This window comes from Leishmania mexicana, chromosome 30, assembly GCF_000234665.1.
Source record: "Leishmania mexicana MHOM/GT/2001/U1103 complete genome, chromosome 30".
Classification (NCBI taxonomy): Eukaryota; Euglenozoa; class Kinetoplastea; order Trypanosomatida; family Trypanosomatidae; genus Leishmania; species Leishmania mexicana.
The window spans coordinates 93,108-106,463 of NC_018334.1; the positions used below are offsets into that span (position 1 = coordinate 93,108).

The 13,356-nt window shown below is 57.7% G+C and overlaps 2 protein-coding genes across 2 annotated transcripts; both read right to left on the bottom strand.

Moving 5' to 3' along the window:
- Window positions 1–2,912: 2,912 nt before the first annotated feature.
- LMXM_30_0330 (putative amino acid transporter aATP11) lies at window positions 2,913–4,316 on the bottom strand (the record flags this gene model as incomplete). Its single annotated transcript, XM_003877506.1, has 1 exon — window positions 2,913–4,316. One exon carries the CDS (start codon window positions 4,314–4,316, stop codon window positions 2,913–2,915), a length of 1,404 nt encoding a protein of 467 aa, XP_003877555.1.
- Window positions 4,317–10,094: 5,778 nt separating this feature from the next.
- LMXM_30_0340 (putative amino acid transporter aATP11) lies at window positions 10,095–11,498 on the bottom strand (the record flags this gene model as incomplete). The annotated part of the gene is made up of 1 exon (XM_003877507.1): window positions 10,095–11,498. One exon carries the CDS (start codon window positions 11,496–11,498, stop codon window positions 10,095–10,097), a length of 1,404 nt encoding a protein of 467 aa, XP_003877556.1.
- Between the last annotated feature and the right edge of the window lie 1,858 nt (window positions 11,499–13,356).

Below are 13,356 nucleotides of genomic sequence, written 5' to 3' on the forward strand. Positions count from 1 at the left end.
GTCCGCGTCGAACGGTCCCACCACTACCTCATCCGCCAAGTGCTCCTCGCTGTAGCCATCGTTCAGGATGTGCAGCCCGTCCTCGCCGTACTCCGGCGGGTCCTCTGGCATGCTGTCGGGAATGGAGCGGCCCTGCCCGCTCTGGGAATATGGCCCATGGCTGATGTTGTGGTTTCTGTTGACGGACATGTCTCACGTGGCGCTCACTTGTCGAGGTATGCAGAGGGGAGTAGGGGGGTTGGAGCAGTGGATGATCTTGGGTGCTCCTTGTGACACTACCGTTGCCGTGGCGCTGTTTTCTTAGGCCTCTTACTTAGCTAACACACAAGCGTAGCACACCATGGCACGAGTGGAAGTCGTATGCGATGGAGGAGTGGTGACGGGATACACACCGGCCAAACAACGCCGGGTTGCATTTATGGGCGTATGAGCGGAGGGGGAAGGGTGCAGAGCGAAGTCGGAAAGTGGGTGCGCGACAGAGAGAGGGGAAGCACTGGTAAACAAGGCGTCGAACACTGCCAAAGCGGGAACGGACTGCCTGATCTGAGGGGAGGGGGCGTGCAGCTGTGAAGCGGAGGAGGTTCATCACAGGCACCTTCTCAATAGAGGCGCGCACCAGACGTTCAGCTCCTCCGCGAAGAGCAAAGCACAGCGTCAGGTCTACTGCATGTGACCAAGCGGAGCAACGGCAGAAGCGCTCATGCGCGGCGCACCTGCTACGTGCTTCCTTGTTGTGATTTCGTATATTACACATACGCCTTTTCTCTACTAGAGATGCTCGTGGGAAACCTGCACAAGGAGAGAAAGGGAGTCGAAACAAGTCATGGGCGGACGAATTCTTTTTTGTTCTGGTTCCTCACACGCTGTGCATCACAGCAGCCGTGACATCACGGTCTGGTGAGCGGGCTAATGCCAATGCGCCATTATCCGCCGTCAAACGCTGTGAGGCTACTGCAGGCCGTGCTTGTCGATGATTGCGCCCATCATCGACACTTGCACGAAAAAAAAATAAAGGTGCCCACCCCGCCCTGCGCGATTGGGAAAAGGTGCTGATCTCAGTGACGCACCCACAGCCTAAAACGCGCATGCTAATCGAGGAGTCAGCGGAGGAGGAGAAGAAGAGCAGCCAATGGCCAGTCGTCGGCACACAGACTCTCCCGCTCTTGCATGCGCGCCGTCAACTGAAGATCCGCGACACGTGAAGAAAGGAACCGATATGAGCGGGTAAACTTAGGTAAGAGAAAGAAGGGGGCAAGTGGAAACACACCGTCGTCACGAATCATCTGCTCTTCCGTGTCCTGCGCCCGCCTCCGTATGCGACTTGGTGAATGGATGTCAGTGGGTCGTAGAGACCATGGCAGACCTTCATCCGAGGAGTTAACGAGTCACTGCGGAAACAGCGAGCAGAACAAATAAAAACACCAAAAAAAAAGAAGTCAAGGCAGGTGGGAAGGGAGGCCCCGCGTGGTTGTGCGCCGGATGGGAGCACGAGGAGAGTGCCGTATCTGATTCGAAAGCGAAGCGAGGCAGAACGCGGGTGGAGAGGATGCCGCGGCGACACGAGTTAAACGGGAGAGGAGGCGGAGGAGATGTGAAGGCATCGTCAGTTGTGCTTAGACATTTGCCACCACGTCCTCTCTCTCGGTTCATGAGGCGCCTTGTCTCCCGCCCGTCACATGCGGTCGCCAAATCGCATCCTTCCCCGCCCCACGCGGTAAACCATGGGCGCCTCGGTAAAAAGAAAAGCAGCAGCCGGGCTCATCCACCAATCTCCCGCCATTCCAGTCACCTTTGTGTAAGTCGCCACGCGACCATTCGTTTGTGTTTTGCTTCTGCACGGTCACTGCCATCGAGTTCTCTGCCTCTCTCCACCATCGCGCTATCCATCTGCGCGGTGACCCGGTCCACGGACACACGCTGCGGACGGGGCAAGAGAGGAGGAGTCGATGCATCATGTAGGTGCGACAACGAGGTGAGCCAGGCGTAGGTGGTGGGAAGATGGAGAGAGATGGGGACGCCGGAAAACATAGTTGCACAGAGCGCAAGAACCGGGTGTGTTGTGAGGAACGACGGTGCGCCCTCCTCCATCTCCTCCGTGTAGGTCAGACGTACACGCCCACACACGCACATACAGAGAGAGAAGTGGTAAGCACACTCAATGCACAAGAAGAGAGGAAAGACTGGCACTCACGTATGGATGGCGCACACCAAAAATGGTGACCACCGAAGCAGCCAGGCGAAAGAAGCGAAACTGAAAAGGTACGCAGGGGGAGGGGAGGGGTGGGGAACAACGATGCCATCAAGAGAGAAGGCAGACAGAAGGAAGAGGGGGAAAGAGAGGCACACCAGCAGCACTTGCACGGCAAGGAGAGAGGGCCAGAATTGCCCGACATCCGCCCGCGCATGGAGCTGCAGTGGTTTGAGGGGAGGAGCAAGAGGGAGGGGAGACAGGGCTGTAGGTCAGGTAACCCAAAGATAAACAGAAAACGGCGAAGCACAGAGCACGCATTAATTATGACACCAAATACAAACACGTGACACAATTAGTGTCTTTTGATAAGACAATTGTGGGGTGGATGGGGGGGGAGAAGGGCGTGGCGGTCGAAGTCGCACGACAGAGACCGTCCCCTGAGGCTAACACGGGGAAACCGCACGAAAAAAAGGGAGCCTCTCAAGGACACACTTGGGAACACGCACGACGGTATATCAATACGGCACTCCCTTACTTCTCTAGACGTACCGACACATCCACGAACAGAACCCCCCTGAAATAACATCACCCCACAACGACCATCTCGGCCGGCAATCGACGAGAAGGCAGGGCGCACTTCTCTCCCCACCGCCTTTTTTACTACATAGCGTCGACGGTTTCACTCCATCAGCCCTTCGTCCAGTAAGGCGACAACAAAAAATTAAATCTCGCCGTAGATGGAGCTGGCCGTGCCCCACACGACGCCCACAACACCGACAATCAGCAAAAAGTACGTGGACAGGTAGTGGAACCACCCGACCGACGACAGCGACCAGTTGCCGGCGTACATCACCATGAAGGAGGGGTAGATGAAGCCAATGAAGCCGCCAGAGAAGCCGCCAACGAGGCCGAAGACGACGTTGATGCTCGGGATGAACAGGCCAGCCACCAGCGACAGCAGCGCCATGAAGGCGCACACGCACGCGTTCTTCCACCACGCAAACTTGTGCACATCCACGCGGACGCAGTGGTAGATGGCATCACGAACAGGGATCATGTGCAGACCGTAGCCGACGCACAGCTTGAACAGGATACCAACGTAGCCGACGCCCATCATGACGTCCTTCACCGGGCTGTACTTCTTCAGCGCGGACCCGGTCATCTCGGTGCCGAAGTCCAGGTACCCAAAGAGGCCGGAGAGGAAGTACAGCACAAACACAATGCCCACAGAGATGGTGGCGCCCAGCGTGAGGCGCAGCGGCGTGGGGTTGTGCATCTCCTCAAAACTTTCATACGCGTTGAGCTGCGATAGGAAGGCAAAAATGAACGTGGACATCCCGGAGACGGCGGTGTTGCCCGTCGTGAACATCCGGATCTCCGGGCGCGGATCGGCGCGCAGGCCGTTCTGTGCGCTGTGCACCACCATCGCAATCACAAAGTACACTATGAACACAATCGCGACGCAGGAGAAGTAGCGCAGCGTGTTGATCTCCTTCGGCAGGCACAGCGGCAGCATGGCCACGAGCCACACGACGAACGTGAGAAGGCGCTGGCCCCAGATGTTCAGCAGGAACGCCGGTGTGCTGTCCGCGTCCTCGAGGAATGCCGTTAGCACATCCTTCACGGAGATGACGTACGACACCTCCCCGCCAAAGCTGAGAAACCACATGCAGAAGGCGAGGAAGTAGTCCGCGCCGGGGCCCAGGAGCGTGCGCACGATCTGCTCGTAGTTGCGCAGGCCCGTCTTCGCGCCCGCCTGCCCCAGCAGGTAGTAGGAGTAGATAGTGAGGTAGGCAATCATGACCATATAGATGATGGCCATAACAAGACCAGAGGCGTTGAAGGCGTAGGGTAGCGCGATGATGCCCGCACCAATGGAGGAGCTGGCCAGGTTGAGGCCGGTGGAAACCAGACCGCCGTAGGGCACAAAGTAGTCGAAGTACTTCTGGAACACATTCGTGGGGACGAGGCGGCGAGCCACGCGATCAGCGCGGATCTTGTCCTGCAGCTCGATCTGGCGCCTCGGGTCGCACCGCGAGAAGTCGTACGGGTCCGGCGCCTCACCGGAGGAGACGTCCTCCAGCCCCGGCACATACTTCGCCTCGTATCCCTGCGCTACCTCCATTTCAAACTCGGAGTTCAGGTCGGCCTTGTCGTTGGGTCCTCGGTGCCGAGCGGTGCGGGACTCGCCCTCGTACGGAGTATGCAATTCCTTGTGGGGCAAGATGGTGCGTGTATCCGGAGCACGGGAGATTAGTTGGACTAGTTCCGTGAACGGAATGTGTGTGGCTGCTGAAGCGGAGGCGTGGATTTTTGTGACGGTGCACGGCGCTGAGAGAGTTCAAGAATGAGGGGGGTCAATCAATCTTCTGAAAGGCTTGCGTGACAGGGATGAGGGCTTTGGTGTTAACGTATGGACGTGTGTTTGGTGCGCGCTGCGGTCGTGATGACGATGTGTCCAATGCGCAGTTGAGGGACGGAAAATGGGAGAGAGGTGCCCGGCGACAGGGAAGTGTAGGAAGAGGAGTATTCACTGCATGAGCTGTCGTGGGTGCCGAAAACGCTCAAAAGAAAGTATCGATGCCCTACGCACCCGCTTCTTGCGCCCCCGTGAGTCACTGGCTCACCGCTTTCGCTTCTCACGGGATACAATGTGCAGCATTTATGTTCTCTGCCGCTCCACACTCTCATACTGGGAAAGGCGAAGCCGCTCCTCCTTACAGAGGAAGGCAGACGAAAGGCCGTGCCGGCCAAGAGGTCGTGGACAGCAGCGGTGCGAGGCACACGAAAAAAAAAGAAACGTATGCGGCTGTGGCTCGCTCTTGGCGCACCTTCTTGGCGCCCCCTCCCCCCGCCCACACGCATACGTGGACGGACGCGCGCTCATAAGACGTAGACAGACGTACGGGGAGGGGGGGGCAACAACGGGGTGCAAACGGGACACAAGCGGGGAGCGAGTACGCACGTGTTACTCGACCCCTCCTCCTTCGCCACACATCAGGGAGACAACATGCAGAGACAGGTGATTTGCATCGCTTGCTCCTCCTCCCACTTTAGCTCCCTGCTGCGCTGCCGTGAGAAGGGGAAGAGATGAGAGTGCGTGAGGCGAGCGACCATCGGATCGGGACTCCTACACCCCACTAACTCCCCCCCAAAACACGCACCGATTGATCACGACAGGCGAAGCTGCAGAGGCGAGGTATGTGAAGAAAACAGTCGTAAAGATAGGTGGGACGACTGAAGGATAGGATGGTGATGGTGGTGGTGTGTAGGGGAGGGGGCCTGCACGACCACTCAGGTACAACTCCCCAAGTTCACACCACTCACGCGTCTACGCAGACAAAAAAAATGAACAAAAATGAGAAGAGCCCGCGCAAGCACTCGGCGAGGTGTTTTGACACCTCACTTTGTTCAGGTCTTTCGCCGCGGGCGGCTCTCGCACGTCTCCCCACGCATGGCAGCTGCCCGTTTCAACCGAGTACGCACATCTTCTTCTAGTGCCCTGCCTCTCTGCTCATGATTGTCGGGGGCCATCGATACACTTGCGCCACGCCCACATTGGCAACGCTCTCATAGCGCCACAGGGCGCACGGAAACGCGCTCACGGTGCCCACAGCTCCTTGCATAGGGGCACTACAGCAAAGGGCGATAAAGAAGCCGGGTAGATGCATACATCAGTGCCGACGAAGTCAACGTCCTGTACTCCACTACACACACACACGTCGGTGAATATCTGCGAAAAACCGCAGCTCACCACCCTTCGCAAGGCATATGGCCGAATCCGCGTCGTCTGGGACGAGGCGTCCTGCCGTCGAACCGTGAGCGAGCGGCTAGCGGGCTCTTGTCCTCTTTCTTCGTTCCTCCTTTGCATACGTCCAGCGCAATCGGCGTCGCACGGACCTAGATCGACAACATGCCCTGATCCAGGTGGGGCGCGTCCAGGGTCCTGCTCGATGGCGGAAGCAGTAGGGTCTGCCGTGCGGGTAGCAGAGGGCATGTCGGCCTAGCGTCTGAGACCGGTGACCACGTCCGTAGTCCATACCGTTGGCGTGGGTTCTTTTGCCACTGCCAGTCCGCGAAGCCTGTCCGCCTTATCCTTTGATCCCAATGCACCACGTCCATACACAAAACTAAAATCGGAGGCGCACGCGACAGGACAGTAGCGCCAGCATTGGGGTCCCAATGCGCCGCAAGATGCCATTCCTCCACTCTTATAGGGCTCCCGTGACACCGCCATGAGGAGGAAGAGCGAGTCCGTAGCGCTAACCGCACTTGTTTGCATGTGTCGCGATTGGCCTGGTCGTACTCTCAGCAGGCCACGCCCCAGCTCCACCGCTCCACACTCGGCACGGTAGCTCCAAGCAAGGGGGCCGCCGCCTCTTGTCGCCGCGCCAATGAGTATAGTGGTGCCATAGAATCATGTCATCAGAAAAGCTGCGCTGAAACAACAGAGGAAGAGGAGGCGATTGGGCGCACATAAAAAAGAGGTCACGCTGCTTGGCGCTCGCAGGATATAAGCCACGGGAGTGTCAGGGAGGGCCGTGCACGGGTAAAGACTGCTGCGCCCCTGCGGAGATGCATCTGTGGACCGTTATCTCGCCTCTACCGGTGACGGAGGTGGGTGAAGCACAACACAGAGAAGAATGTCTTCAACCGCCCAATGACGCAGAGGTGAGCACGTCTTACGCGGATTCGATCCCGTTTACGCCGTTTCATGGTGGGTCTTTTCTTCCGTTAGGTGGGCCACATCTCGTATAGAAGGGTATAGTCGCCAGCTTACAGAGACTGCGGCACAGTAAGGCATTATGAGCTGCGCATCACCACATATCACGTTAAGGGAAGGAAGGCGCAGGAGGATCAGCAGGCCTTAACGGATGTTGTGCCCGAAAAGCCCCGCGTTCTCCAGTCCTGCACGTTATCTCCGCTCCCGCGGCGGCAGAGGTTTGGCGATCTTCTCACCTTCGTCCACTCACGCCCGCAGACGCATCTACTCGCCCACCTTCTCTCTTCCTCTCGTTGTCTCCCTGTGTTCTCCTTCAGCACATCCCGCACTTCCTCTGCCGTGGTGTTCACGTGCTTGAGTGACCGTCGCGTGGCAGAGAAACGGCGGGAGAGGGAGAACAACGCAGAAGAGAATAGTGAGCTGGATGTCGCACAAGAAGCACAGACGACACGAGTGCGGACTAAGTCGTAGAAGGGAAAAGAAAAGCCACCCACGGAAGAAAAGCCAACAGGCTTGTTCACATCATGTGTTTCGCCAACGTATGTCCTTCTACCACGAACACACCAACGCATTGATGCGCCCACAACCACAGGTCTTCTACCTTCGCTGCACGACGGCTCTATCGAGCCGGGCTGGCCAGCACCGTTTGCCGTGGTTCAGCAAACGGCGATCCAGCTGCATACAGCGCAGGCCTGGTCTAGGGCTACGCTCGACATCGCCGCAACGCTGCCAAAGCAGAAAAGCAGCGGGTGGGAACTATATGCGTTTTAAATCGTCTACAGGACTCGTAGTCGGCTGGCACTCACGTGATTGTGTCTGCGAGTCTCTTCCGCGCAGCACCAGCCCAGTCCTGTCCGGCAACACCAAGAGCCTGTGCAGTCGAGCCTTCGGGTACGGCTGCACAGGCTCTTGACTTCTCCGCAGCGTGGGGTAGCGGACCCCTGGTACCGCGGTGAGGTGGTCGGCAACGTCTGGGCGGAGAAGAGGCCACAGCCAACAACTAACGAAGTCCAATCGAACACCAATGAAAAGAGCGAGAGAGGGGGGGAAGAAGGCAACGAGACGGAGGACCAGCAGAGCCGAAGCAGCTGTTATCAGCTGGGCCGTGCTTGTCGCTCTGTGGGTCACCGAGCGGAGGGGAGGGGGAGGGGAGAGGGAACACACTTACAGGGACAGAGAAAAAAAAAAGCACAGCGGAAGGAAATAGAAAAAGAGGAGAAGAAGGGGAGAAGGACGGCCACACAGGGACAACAAGGGAAGCGAGTAAGGTGGCGATGGCCACGACGGGGGAGGGGAGGGCAGGGGGGGGGATTATATGTTTTCACTTTTGTCGTTTACATTCTTCGCTCTTTTTTTTGGTGCTTCATGACGCGACCTTGTCCTTCTCTCGCCTCGCGACCGACGCCTGACGCCCCATTTGCCCGTGCTGTGCGCACGGCGTGGGCTGTGGCCAGGGAAAGGCAGCGAAGCGGGGAGAAACAAAAGGAAAGAGAAGGAGGCGCCGATGAACCCGCTGCCTTTCTGGGCAGCACACCGCCGTACGCTTGGATGCGGGAGACACTGACGGTGGCCTGGTGGTGTCGCACCCTTTTAGGCTGCATTCCACAGAAGGAAAAAAAAATAGCAGCATGTACGCGCAGGTGGATGGTGTCAGAGGTAACACACATCAGCGCCGTCGTGCACGTGCTCACGGATACTGGCGAGGGGGGCTGGATGAGACGCAGCAACAGCAGAAAGCGCGGATTAGGAGTAAACAACAAGTCTTCCGCAGCAGCTGCTCTCGCTGGCGCCTATCTCGCCCAACACAACACTGACGCACTCTTACAAGTGCGTCCGATGGAGGTGTGTCTCCAATCGCTTCGCGCGTCTGAGGAAAGGTGCGCGCCGCATAGCCCACGGGTGCTCCTAAAGAAGTTCACCGCTTCATTGTAAAAAAAAAACGCTGGTCTGTACGCACCTGTGTGCAGGGACGCACATCGGCGGCTGGGGACATGTGCGAAGAGACATTGCGTGCAGCCGTAAACATGAACGGATACGTGCACAAAACAACCCTGTTGGGCCGTCTTTAACAACGGTGTCCCGACAACAGTCAATTTCCTCACGACGGAGGTCTGGTGGGAGAGAGCGACACGCCTTTCACGCATTCTCCAACTCCGTAGGAGGCGATGACGAGCAGGGCCATGTCAATGCAGGCCGACATCTCCGTCGAAGATGCTGGCCGAAGCACCTTCGTGGACAACACGTACGCCACGTATCCCACAAACGCGCTCAGACGAGGAGACAGGCGAGTCATCATCCCGGAAGGACAAACGAAAGAAAAAAAACACAAAAGAAAAAATAGATGAAGACGTGCGGAAGAGGCCCAATGTAGAGCAGAGCAGAGGCGCTGCTCGGAGAACATGTGAGGCGAAGAAACGAAAGCGAAAGTAAAAAAATAAAAAAATAATTTAACGAGCGAAATGAAACAAAAAAGAGAGATGAGGGATGTGAGCAGCGTCCACTGGCGACATGCCCGATCGGCCGTGACAGCACAGACGTGACCAGTCCAATCACAAAAGCCGTAGGGTCTGCAATACCACGATGGTAGCCGCCGTCACTCGTTGATGACGACGGACCAGTGTGGTGCTAGACACACAGGCATTTTTCTATGTCTCGCGTCTCGCCTTTTCATGCGTTGCGCCCACCCCCCCTCCCTTCTTCCCGGTGAAAGGAGGTACGGGTGCCACAGCAGTTGACAAGTACAACGAAGTCCCTCCGCAGAAAACCAAGAAAATCCAGAAAACACACGGACACCACTTGAAGATGAAAAGGGGCAGGCATCAGTCGCGCCTTGGTCTAACGGAAGACCAGCAGGCGAGGACACCCCTGCACACATCCAGGAGCCTGTGCGACAGGTACACGAGACTCTCCCTGCAGCACCAAGAGAGCCCAGAGAACGTAAAAAAAAAGCATACAAGGAAACAAAACAGCCACGAAAACCGAGAACCGTTACCGTACCGGCGGATAAACTCATGGCACAGAGTAACAGAGATGGACAAGAGGCATTAATCCACAACGACCATCTCGGCCGGCAATCGACGAGAAGGCAGGGCGCACTTCTCTCCCCACCGCCTTTTTTACTACATAGCGTCGACGGTTTCACTCCATCAGCCCTTCGTCCAGTAAGGCGACAACAAAAAATTAAATCTCGCCGTAGATGGAGCTGGCCGTGCCCCACACGACGCCCACAACACCGACAATCAGCAAAAAGTACGTGGACAGGTAGTGGAACCACCCGACCGACGACAGCGACCAGTTGCCGGCGTACATCACCATGAAGGAGGGGTAGATGAAGCCAATGAAGCCGCCAGAGAAGCCGCCAACGAGGCCGAAGACGACGTTGATGCTCGGGATGAACAGGCCAGCCACCAGCGACAGCAGCGCCATGAAGGCGCACACGCACGCGTTCTTCCACCACGCAAACTTGTGCACGTCCACGCGGACGCAGTGGTAGATGGCATCACGAACAGGGATCATGTGCAGACCGTAGCCGACGCACAGCTTGAACAGGATACCAACGTAGCCGACGCCCATCATGACGTCCTTCACCGGGCTGTACTTCTTCAGCGCGGACCCGGTCATCTCGGTGCCGAAGTCCAGGTACCCAAAGAGGCCGGAGAGGAAGTACAGCACAAACACAATGCCCACAGAGATGGTGGCGCCCAGCGTGAGGCGCAGCGGCGTGGGATTGTGCATCTCCTCAAAACTTTCATACGCGTTGAGCTGCGATAGGAAGGCAAAAATGAACGTGGACATCCCGGAGACGGCGGTGTTGCCCGTCGTGAACATCCGGATCTCCGGGCGCGGATCGGCGCGCAGGCCGTTCTGTGCGCTGTGCACCACCATCGCAATCACAAAGTACACTATGAACACAATCGCGACGCAGGAGAAGTAGCGCAGCGTGTTGATCTCCTTCGGCAGGCACAGCGGCAGCATGGCCACGAGCCACACGACGAACGTGAGAAGGCGCTGGCCCCAGATGTTCAGCAGGAACGCCGGCGTGCTGTCCGCGTCCTCGAGGAATGCCGTTAGCACATCCTTCACGGAGATGACGTACGACACCTCCCCGCCAAAGCTGAGAAACCACATGCAGAAGGCGAGGAAGTAGTCCGCGCCGGGGCCCAGGAGCGTGCGCACGATCTGCTCGTAGTTGCGCAGGCCCGTCTTCGCGCCCGCCTGCCCCAGCAGGTAGTAGGAGTAGATAGTGAGGTAGGCAATCATGACCATGTAGATGATGGCCATAACAAGACCAGAGGCGTTGAAGGCGTAGGGTAGCGCGATGATGCCCGCACCAATGGAGGAGCTGGCCAGGTTGAGGCCGGTGGAAACCAGACCGCCGTAGGGCACAAAGTAGTCGAAGTACTTCTGGAACACATTCGTGGGGACGAGGCGGCGAGCCACGCGATCAGCGCGGATCTTGTCCTGCAGCTCGATCTGGCGCCTCGGGTCGCACCGCGAGAAGTCGTACGGGTCCGGCGCCTCACCGGAGGAGACGTCCTCCAGCCCCGGCACATACTTCGCCTCGTATCCCTGCGCTACCTCCATTTCAAACTCGCAGTTCAGGTCGGTCTTGTCGTTGGGTCCTCGGTGCCGAGCGGTGCGGGACTCGCCCTCGTACGGAGTATGCAATCCCTTGTGAGGCAAGATGCTGGCTGTGCCGATGAAGGCGTATGCGTGCGGTGGGTGTTGGACGGTAATGCGTGGACACTACGTTGCTCTCCTTTCAAGGGCAAGAGGTGAGGAGACCTTTTTTTAACGCTCTCGTTTGCTCCGCTGTGTTGTCGGCAGTGTGGGTAGTTCTACGGATCTGCTTCACAGAGTGTGTCCGTGGGCCCGCAGAGAGGAGAGACTGAGTGGGGCGTGTCTGGAGGTGGGTGTGCGTCTCTTTTGATCTCGTCAACAACGCAGAAGGAGAAGGGAGCGCACGCGTGGTAGTGGAACACGGATGGTGGGAGGCGAAGGAGGTTGTTAGAGTGGATGCTTAGTGAGGTTAGTGGTTTTGTGTGTGGCGGGGCGACAGAATCGTGCTCGTGGCTGGCACGCGTGGGGAGTTCGCGGCGCATGTGAGCGAAAGCGTTGGCGTGGAGCAGAGACGGTGGGATCCAAGAGAGGTGAGTCGGAGGGAAGAGGTAGATAAGGAGGTATAGAGAAAAGTCGGCGCCCGAGGCATGCGTAATGTCTGTGAAGGAAGGTGGTGATGGTGTCCATCAAACGTACACGTCGTCGGGGACGTGGTGGTGATTTTCCAACGAAAAGAGCTGTGCAAAGGGAGGTGACATGGGTGAGTCGCGTGACACAGGCGCCACCAAAGAGCACCCCCCCCTAACTGTGTGCACACCCCCGGCTTCTCCACCCCACCAGAAACAAATGGCACGTTGCCGGTCCACCACATCCCCCTGCAAAACAGGCGCGGGTGCACCTCACCAGCGATGCGAAGAGCACACTGGAAGGAAGTTGTTTACACTGTATACCAGCGTCAGAGCCGCACCAGAGTCCGCGAGCACGGCATCTTCATTAAAACCCCGTACAAGCGTGTAGGTACTTCGTAGGCCGTCGAAGGGAGATGAACGGGCAGCGATGCGCCTCCGTTCCAGCGTGTTCGTATGTGTGTATGGGGAATGGGGGTGGGGATATATAACGGAAGAAACGTGCGCGAGTACACGCTTATGGATTGACCGTTATGTGGCACCTCTGGTAACGAGGAGAGTAACAACCGTGAGCTGGATGGAGGGGATGCGACGTCGTTGGCGTCGGCTTCTGTTGGGTCTGCCCACCGAGCGCGCAAATTTGAGCTGCGAGCACTCGCTGTCAACCGGCTTGGGCACATCACAGCTGCTGTACCCGTCACACATTGTGAAGCTGTGGGCACGCCTGCTGAGCTAACGTCCCATTTGGCGATGACGGGTATGCGTGTACTCGTCGCGGTGTCCGTGCTGATGGGCACACAAAGTACTCTCTCCCCCTCCATGCAGTCCTTCGTGAGATACTCTTGAGCACGTTGACGATAGACAGTTCGTCTCACTGCGTGAATGTGCAGGCGACACACACACACCTGACAGACGAAGTGAGGGGGGGGGTGCACGAGAAACGCGCCAGCAAGTGCGCGCGCAGAGACGCCGCTTCGCCGGCATCAAAGAAGGCCAGACAAGAGAGGTTTAGGAAGGTCATCCTCACCAACAAGTGCTGAAAATACGAAGAAAATACGGCCGTCCCTGACACGTAGCACCAAGGCGCACAGCACACCCACGCGCCCACTCATCCGCTCCGATACACGTGCACCCCTCGAAGAGAGATTTACCCGAAGGGGGAGGAGGGCATGCACATGGGAGGCGGCGCTGCAGATGGGTTCATGGGGGAGTGAGTGGTGCGTGGGAGGGGTAGGAGGCTTGCAATGAAAGGGCGG